This window comes from Chaetura pelagica, unplaced genomic scaffold (assembly GCF_000747805.2).
Source record: "Chaetura pelagica isolate M959 unplaced genomic scaffold, ChaPel_1.0 scaffold20, whole genome shotgun sequence".
Taxonomy (NCBI): Eukaryota; Metazoa; Chordata; class Aves; order Apodiformes; family Apodidae; genus Chaetura; species Chaetura pelagica.
In genome coordinates, this window is record NW_009951958.1 from 2,477,059 (window position 1) to 2,486,554 (window position 9,496).

At 40.0% G+C, this 9,496-nt stretch overlaps 1 protein-coding gene across 1 annotated transcript in view; it reads left to right on the plus strand.

The window, feature by feature from the left end:
- The first annotated feature begins 2,439 nt into the window (after window positions 1-2,439).
- The window catches only part of SENP5 (SUMO1/sentrin specific peptidase 5), a 14,968-nt gene continuing 7,911 nt past the window's right edge, over window positions 2,440-9,496 (plus strand). Inside the window, exons 1-4 of the mRNA XM_009999428.1 lie at window positions 2,440-3,397; window positions 6,723-6,828; window positions 6,977-7,124; window positions 7,760-7,807. Coding sequence (XP_009997730.1) covers window positions 2,440-3,397; window positions 6,723-6,828; window positions 6,977-7,124; window positions 7,760-7,807 — 1,260 coding nt within the window. The remainder of the gene's footprint in view (window positions 3,398-6,722; window positions 6,829-6,976; window positions 7,125-7,759; window positions 7,808-9,496) is intronic.

Below are 9,496 nucleotides of genomic sequence, written 5' to 3' on the forward strand. Positions count from 1 at the left end.
CTCCTGGGAGACAGCCTGCCATCACTCCATAGGTTGCAGGGAAACTTCTGCTTGGGCACCTTCTTCCCCTTCTTCCTCACCAACCAAGGGCACCGCTCTGCCTCTCCAGCTTAGCTCTTATCTCAGTTCTTTTGCATGTTAATTGCAGAGGCGCTTCTCTTGTCCCTGTAATGGCTTCTTGGCTGGGTTTGGAGCAGTGGGAGCTCTTCAGCTTCTTACAGGAGCCACTCCCGGGGCCCCTCTCCCTCTACCAGAAACCCCACCAAAACTACCATAAAGAGCAAGTATGAGAAAACTAGCATGAGGAGATGTTATGTCCTGATATTTATGGTAACCAAGTTGCGTGGTGACCAGTATATGTTACAAAAGAGCTAGATCCTGTTGCAGTGCTTGTACTGTTGAGCCCTGCTGTCTTCCACATCTCTGTCCCTGAAGGTTTCTATTGTAGGTAGTGAACTCTGGACAGTTTTCTCTATGGTAAAGTACTGTATTTGAGTGATAAATGATACTCTTAATTCTTTCTGCATTTCCACTTCCCTCCACCAAAAAAATATTAAAAACTAATAATAATAATATTGCTATCTGCTGTTTATACCTGGGTAGAGTGAAAAATGCGGAAGAGCTTCTTAAGTCTGACTTTAAATACCTGTTTTTGCAAGTGCTAAGCATTTGTATTTGCCTTTGAAGTCCAATTGTTAATCTTTTATTTCTATTTATAGACTCCTGTATTTTCAGCTAGATGATACCTGCATGTGTTGGTTGGGACAGATGTAGCAAAGACAAAATTTGTTATAATCTAAGTCAGAATCAGTTGTTTAGAGGAGGGCAACAAAGTCCATTTTTGAACTTGAGAAAAATACAAACTTGTAAAATACAGGGTGTGATGTACTTGTTGAGACTGGGATAATTTGTGTGAAGCATCCTGTGTTGTGTGTGGCTGATGTCTTCTCCTTATGTTTCTGGATTCTTCTACCTTTGAACCAATATTTTTAGTTATGTAGTGAAGATTAATAGATATTACTGTGCAGGTTTTAACAGTCTTGTGTAGAGTCAGATATATCATTTGAGATGCAGATAATACGCTTTGAGATGCAGTTTCTGAGTGGGGAAAGAGATTTCTAAGGTGATGGACTGGTGTCCTGCATTCATATTGCTTTGCTAATGCCAAGATAAACCCTGATTATAGAAGCTGCTGGTGGTGTTTATATACAGAGTGAGCTGTTACTGTAAATATAGAGGAAGCACTTCACAGAGTAAGCTGTGTCATTCTTTATATAGTCAGAGCATCAAAATTTCCGTGGCAGTATGTGCCTTGCTGTTCCTTTAATGCAGGCATTTGTGTGAGTGTCTGAAGTGCCTTCAGAGTGCCTGCTGACATCTGGTGCACAAGAACAAGTGCTGATGGAGTCGGCACAGCTTGTTGACTAACTTGAGCTTCAAAGTTTTGTTTTTCAAAAGCCTTTTGAGGCAAGATAGTTAACCATGCTTGCTCTGCAAGGTGGGTATTGAGAGAGATTTAACCTGAGGCTAGGGAGTCAGAAATTACATACAGGGAAAATGGGCTGGGTGGGGATTACCTACCTGTTTATTGCTGTACCTCAAGAGAAGATAAATGAGAAGAGCCTGTTCACACACTGAGCCATTGCAACTATTGCTTCTTGTTCTTTTGGTGCAAGTGAGAATGTCCTAGGGAACGTGGAACTGTGTTTTGAGGACAGGTGGAATTTTAGATAGGCATGTTGCCTGAGGAATATAACTTAGTGTTTTGCTATTATGTTACAGTCCAGATAAGTCTGAATTAATTTCCCTTATTCTTTCAGCTGTTTTTCAGATCATAATGCAGCAAGAAAATGAAAAGCCAGAGAAGACATTTGCTTTGGAAAAGAAGTCAGTTGCTGGCCCAGTCTAGAAGATGGACCTCTGGGTTTGGGGAGCTTGGGAAATACTGCTTCCAAAAGCATTTTTTCCTAGCTAGGAAGAAAAGACAGAGTGCACAGCTATTTCTGAGCTTAAATCACAATAAACTGTACAGAAGACTGCAGTGCAGAAGGAAGCCACTTGAGCTCCAAAGCAGGTGGGCTCCTGATGTGCCTCTAAATGCAGAAACTTATAAAAAACCTGTTGAAATCTACAGCTTTCCTTTCATAACTAGAGAGAGCAAAAAGATCTTGTCCCTGTCGCAAAGCTGAAAGCACATCTGGAGAAGCTGTAAGAAAACTCAACAATGAATCCTTTCAGAGTGAGCATCCATTGAATGAAGAATTTCAAACTGTCACTGTTCTTCACAGCATCTCTGGCAATATTCACTGTGTCTCATGGGGTATGCTGCATGGTGTTGTCTCACCTGTAAAGAAAAAAGGCTTTGGATAAAGTAGGGAGAAGAGCAATAATTATGAGGGCAACACAGTCCTAGTAGTTTTAAACTAACTATAAAAGGAGATGCTGTTGCAAAGGGAGTGGAATGGAACTTGTAGCCCCTTGACAGCTATAAAGAGGTCCAAATTTAACCATCGTACTGTAAAAAAGAGATCTTTATTTATGATGCATAAGAAACTTTCTATGGTTAGGTTTCGGTATAGAATTATAAGATCCCCAGAACTTCGAGCAAGAGGCAAAACCTGCAAATTGAGAAAAATCAAGCCAAGGTGGGTGAAGAAAGTTACGAGGGACCATCAAGAGACCCTCCAGCGGGATTTTGAAAGTGGATTGTATAATTTGCTTTCCTACTGGAATTCTAAAAGCAGCTGTCTTTTGAACCGGTACAGCTTATCAGATATGAACAATAACATACCCAGATCTTTAGGTGAGGAGAAGGAAATATGTGCATCTGAGATCTGCTGTTCACAGGACGTGTTACCATGTGCTGAGCCATCTTCTGAGGAGCCAGAATCCGGAGGGCAGGACGGCAGTGCAGATGCTGTCCCACCAGAACTGCATGCCAGAACTTCTCCAGAGGCAGAGACCTTGCATGAGGTGGAGACCAACGGGGCTCTGGCAGAGGATCATTGCTCTGACATTTTTGTCTCCATGACAGGAAAAGAAATTGATGTTTCAGGTCAAGATGATGCAGAATCTAATGAGGTTATGGGTGTAGATGGAATGACACTGTTGCAGTCCTCCTTGCAGGATTCTGATGTCAATGATCATTTTGCAAATGGACCTTTATCCGTGGAGCTGGCACAAAATGAGGACAGCTCTAGCCAAATGGAAGTAGAGAACTCCTTAAACCTGGACGTTTTTAGTGCAGAGTTACTAGATCACCCTTACTGTAAAAGTCCTCTTGAGGAGCCTCCACCAGAAAGCACAGGACTAAAATCAGGAACTCAGAAGGGAGGCAAAAGGAACAGTCAGAAAGCTTCCCGGGTGGCTGATGAGCAGTTGGCAACGTGGCTTTGTGGTACACTTTTTACCTATCCTAGGGCTTCCGGGAATGCCTAAAAACTGCTGGATGTATTGTGGAGTTTACATGTTGCCTTAATTCCTTTATTAAATTGTTTCTTACTGTGAATTGTAAAGAGTGCTTAACATAGCACTTGATGAAATGAGGCTGCCAAGTGGAGAGCTGCATGAAGGAAGGGCAAATCAATGTTTAGCTAACAAGTTTTTTTGTTAGGATAGTTGAATGGTGCCTCTGCTTGTGTTTTAGAGAGTACAATGCAATTTAATTAGAATTTTTGTGGAAAATAGTTGATAGACATTTTAAATGTCTTTTATTATGTGGTTTCAGAAGATGGTATGGTGTTAAAACTTCCAGTTTCTTAAATGGTTGACAATTATTACTTTTAACTTGATTTTTAAAAATCTTTCATGTTCTAATCCTTCCAGTCTTGTCCTCTCTTCTCTTGCTCTGTCTTAGACTGGTACTAAATCGCTTAATTAATCTCAGGTTTTAATATTGTTCAATATTGTTCTGCCAAATATTGTTCATTGTCACTTAGTTTTCTCCTCAGTTGTCCATAAAGTAGGCCTGATGGATCTTACAGTTTTTTAAAAAGGCAAGACTAGCCTTAGAAAAAAGGTTTCAGCAAAAAGGTTTTGGGATATATTTTTTTTTTTTACTCAATGCTGAGCATGCAGTATTTGATAGTATCTCTAAAGATGAGCATGGTAAAAATAGTAATCGGTGTCTTATGTATAGCAGCATACTGTACACCTAGTGAGGAGCAGCAAGCTAACACGTGCCACCTAGTGCCATTAATACAGTGGGTGTCAAGTTGTGTTAAAGGAGGGTTTTTTTGAAGTTTGACGTGCTCTGATTTTTCTGCCCACCTTTTTGTCCTTCTGTTTTGCAATTGATTCTCTAAAGCAAAATGTGAAGAAGGAGACATGGAAGCTCAAATGTTGGTTTAGCTATCCATAGCCGCAAGTTGGTGTGGAATGTTTCTCTCTGACTGACTTTACGTGATCCAGCAAGGACCAGGTGCTGTGTGAGAACTCAAGATTAATGGTAGTACCACAGCAAACAGACTGCTTCTGCAATGGAGTTTTAAAGTTTGCCCAGTGGAAAAAGGGGATGTAGTCTTTCTCTAACAATCAGGAACCAAGATTGTATCAGGGCGGCAGAGGTTGAAGTTTTGTGGTCTGATAGGCAGTCATGTTCTGTTTTGTGGGAGGCCTGAAAAACTTTAAAGACAAACAGAAAATACACTAAACTTTCCCACACTTGACCAAGCTTCTTCATGAAAGTTGGTGATACCACTTTCCGTTTTCTTCTGAGTTGAGGATTCCTCTCTGAGGTTTGAAGCCAACTCTACATAATGTACACATTCATATGGATAGCGTAGCGCTGCTGAGTCTTCTCAGCTGGAAAGCTGTAAAAAAGCATTTTAATTTTGGTATAACTATGTACAGGAGTTCTTGTCTGTGTGAGAGTATTGTTAATAATTAACTGCACCCTCAAAGATACTGCTAAGAGAAAACAAGTTCCTAGGGTAGATGCACAAAGGAGATAACAATTGTTGGAGGTGCTTTCAGGTTTTGAATTTCTCTGCAGCAGCTGAACTCAGATTTTAGTGGGCTACAAAATTCAGTGCATTCTGGTGAGCTGTTAAGTATCAAACAGAGCTCTGTGGCAAATCTGGATTGTCATGGGTGTCTGATCTTGCACTACGTCTGAACTTCATATTTTCCTCCTTGAAGTCAGTCTAGCTGGAGGTGTCTTGGAGCTCTGCTGCAGTTAGTTGTAACTACAAGAACAATCCTTCCTGTGTATGTATGAAAAAAAACTTCAAAAATGTGTATCTATTAGAATAAGGTACACTTAGAAGCCCCATGCATCATCTATCTAGACTTTTAGCCAGAGTGAGAAATACCCTCTCTGTCACAGTCTACTAAGTTGTAAGCAGTAAAAGTTCTTAGGCAAGTGAGTGGCAGAGCTGTGAGGAAGGTTATCTTCCCATGGAAAATGCTTCCTTGACTGATGTCACTCCTCAGTCCTCCCTTTGTTCTGTCCCACATCCAGCTGTACTTCTTGCTTTATCTTCACTGTTTTTCTTGTCTATGTTTTGTTCTCGGTCTCTCTCCTTCCTTCTTTTATTACTGCTGTTCTTCTGGCACTTTTTTCTATCAGATGTGTCTCTCTTGCTTCTTCCTATTCTGGTCCTTGAAAAGTTTCCAGTAAGTATTGGTAAAACCTTAGTAATCAGGGAGCTAAACATACACTGCACTGTCCAGTGATACTATCTGCCATCACAGCCAGGCCCAAGAAGAGTCCTGGAATTTGGGTTAGTGCAATTTCCCCACACTCTGATCTCAGATCCAGCTTTCTGCACACAGAACATGTGTTTTCTGCTGCATTTGAAAATTCATTTTCAGGAAGCTGGACAACTTGGTCTTTTTTTCCCCTCTTATTCACTGACAAGTGTTGAAATCCTGTTTTCCATTCTCTTTCATTCTTGAAGTGGTTTTGGATGTTGAGTGGGATTTATGTCTCCACTGTACCAGTCTTGTGTCTGAAGGAAAAAAAAATATCTTTCCTAGTTTTTTTTAATTCCTCCATCATCCATCTCTTCATTATTTCTACTCAATATCTTTTGTCTCTGGTGTTGTGATTGCTCAGTGCTTTCCCAGGCAATGACAGGCTGACATGGCTGACTCTGTCACCTTAAATGCCATCCCAAGGATACAAGGTTAAATGAGTTAAACTTGCTCAGAGTCTGTTTGGTGTCTTTTCCATTTGCTCTGATGGCAGCAGAGAAACCAAACAGACTGCAGACGCTGCCAGCCAGGGCTGCTTACATGTGAGGCAAGTAATTTTGCATGCTGTAAGGACAAGGTACTGGCTTTTCAGTGAAAATTGTTGCAGACACTGATGGCTTTCCATGTTGCAGTAAAATTATTTAGGATTATTTAATTGAAATAGGCAGAGGGCATGTTCTTCTTGTAACTTTGTTGTAATTAGTTTGATGTAGGTAATACATGTATGTGGCAAGAATGGGGTCTGATCTTTTCCTGTAAAGCTGAGTGATGAGATTCCGTGTGGTGTTTGGTTTTTTAACTTCTTTTTAATTTATTTTTGTCCTCCTCCCCCCTCCACTTTTACTTAATGTTGCAAATTTGGGCTCAGTTTTCCTAAATCTATACTTTCTATGTGTGGTGCTTTGTGTTGGTTGGGTATGGAATGATTGCTGCTTGTACTTGGAAGAAACGAGTGTTTTATTGGACTAGTGAACTCTGAAGTTTTTTCACATGTTTGCACTTTCATTTTTCTGGTATATTTAAAGGATTCCTAGATGAAGTTATGAAGAAATATGGCAGTTTAGTTCCACTCTGTGAAAAAGATGTCATGGGAAGATTAAAAGAAGTCTTTAATGAAGATTTCTCCCATAGGTGTGTAGCAGTATCAGTATCAAATTCTAGATTTTTGTAAAGGACAAATTGCTTGCATTGCTACTGCACGCTCCATGTCTAACACCTAACAGAAGTCCATTTGATATGATCTTGACTTTTTTTTTCTGCCTTTTCAATCCTGTTTTAGAAAACCTTTTATCACCAGGGAAATAATGAAGTATCGGGAAAAACATCCAAAAACCTCCACTTGCAATTTCCGGGTCTTCTATAATAAGCACATGCTAGATATGGATGATTTAGCTACACTGGAAGGCCAGAACTGGCTGAATGACCAGGTCAGAGATGCTTGGTGTTTACATACTTCCTTACCCCTCTTTAGCCCTTTTATGTTAGGAGTTCAGTTGTTCACTTTCTGCTACATTATAGGTGGACTATCCTTACTTGATGCTTGAGAAGTAAAAGAAGTAGTGAGCAACCTTTACAGTGGCAGGTGCAGCAATAGTGGTTAGAGTCTGGAAGACAGGAGGTATCACAAACTGTTACCTTCTGAAGAAATGATGTTGCACTGTTTTGAGAAAACAGTGGCTATCCATGTGCGTTTTAGCATCTCCTACCATCTCCAAGTTTGAACAGATGACAAGAACAGCAGAGTGAAGCAGCAGACTGTGGCCCACAGCCAAAAAAAACAAGAAGGCTGTGGTGCTCAGGGCATGCACCAGTAGAGTTAAATTGAATTAAACTGCATTTCAAATTGAGGCAGACTTTGAGCAGCTAGTTACAGTCTCTCTCTGGGCCAACCACTATTAGTTCCAGAGTGCTTGTCCTTCAGACTACAGCAAAATGTTCCTATAATTGCTCACCTACTTAGTGCTGGCTTAAGTGTGAAAGGTTCTGTGTTCAATGGAAATTAATGAATTTGGGTTTTACAGAAGTATTTTGTTCATATTCATATATTTCCTAACTCTTACAGATAATTAACATGTACGGTGAACTCATAATGGATGCAGTCCCTGAAAAGGTAAGGGGTTTTGTTATTATGCAAATGTACCTAATGAGAGATTGAGAGAGAAGAGTGAAATACTGAGTATTTCAGATACAGAATTGAGATTTAGCTCAGTGATGTTCTGAGTGGTTTCATTATAACATGTTGCTATCTGCTGCTTAAAATTTCTTCTTTTCCTGTGCTAAACTAAAGAGTTCTCAGCACTGTTTTAGGATCTTAATGGATTAGCTCTGCAGGTGGTCCCTGTGGTAGCCTGATGTTACAGTTGTACCTGTAGAAGACAGGTGCCCTGTTTTCACCCATCCCACTCTCCTTTCCCCCCTAGTGGTTTCTGTCTCCAGCTAAATCTGCTTCTAAAGTGCTTTATCCACACTCACCATTCTGTTGTCTCAGCTGAAATTTCTGATGAAGATGGATTTCTGCTGAGATGACAAACCATGAATGGTAACATCTGAACCATGCACATGTGCTGCTCGCACTCACCCACCCGCCCACCTCGCAGCTGTGGGGGTTGTAACAGCTCAAACTGCATCAGCTGCCTGCCTGGGAATGTGAATTGATGCAGAGCTGCTCAGTTCCTTAGCAGTATTGACTCTGCAGAACTCTCTTCGGTTTGTGCATCATCAACAGAATGTTTACTTCTTTTCAGCTGCAGTGTCTATAACTGTTGGTGGCAGCTGAAAAAAATAAAGGAAAAAAAATCAACACCAACCCCTTCCCCCTTCTGTGACTAAATTTGCAGCAGTGGCAATTATAAAAAGCCATCTGTTTACTAGTAGAGGTGAACAATTTCCAGGTGAGACCACAAAGGAAGAACCAAACAAAGCCATTTTTAGATGAACTCTGCAGAATGTAACTTTTAAAATCTTCAAGCTCTGAATAAAGAGCATTGTTGCTTTGATTGGTGGTGATGGTGATTCTTCATTAGTATTCTCTGTACTTCCCGAGTGTGTGCTGGAGTTCTGGTATTGGAGATTGTATCTGTTTGCTTGTGTCTGCTTTTTCTTCATAGTGCATAATTGAAATCCTCATGGGAGATCTTGTGCTGGTACCTCAGAATGTGATTTTGAAGTCTGTTGGCATAGCTAATGGTTGTTAGGCTGTTTTCAGATGCTGAGTTTTCTAACTTTTTTATTCAAATAGTAACTCGAAGCCTTCTATCACCTCTATACTAACAGAATTATTAAAAACAGATGTTGCAGATTTCCATTTGTATTAATCTGTTCCTATAATTGCAAGAAGATAAGCACAGGGAATAACAGTGTTAACCTTGAGCTAAGTTTTGGTTTTTTTTAACATAAGCCTACATTTTTTGTAGCTTTTTTTTGTTATAAAATGAATGTAACTTAAAAATACTTCTAGATAGCAGATTATTGTTTTCATCTGGAGCTGGTCATAGTTGACAAATACAGATGACCATGTTGTTGGACTAAATCTCAGAACTATGTTGATCAATTTTATTTTATTTTTTTTTGTCTCAGAGATTCCAGCAACTAAAACTAGAAGTTGCTTTTTTCCCCACCACCCCTACTTTGCTACTCCAGTGTTCTCTTCCTTAATCTCTGTAAAAAACAACAAAAACTGTAACTTCAGTATCCTAGTGTTTTTCTCCCAAGTCTGTCCCCAACAAAAAATTAAACATGATATGCCTGGAGATACAAAAGTGTAAATATAAATGCTGCAGTAGCTCACATCGTTTGTTGT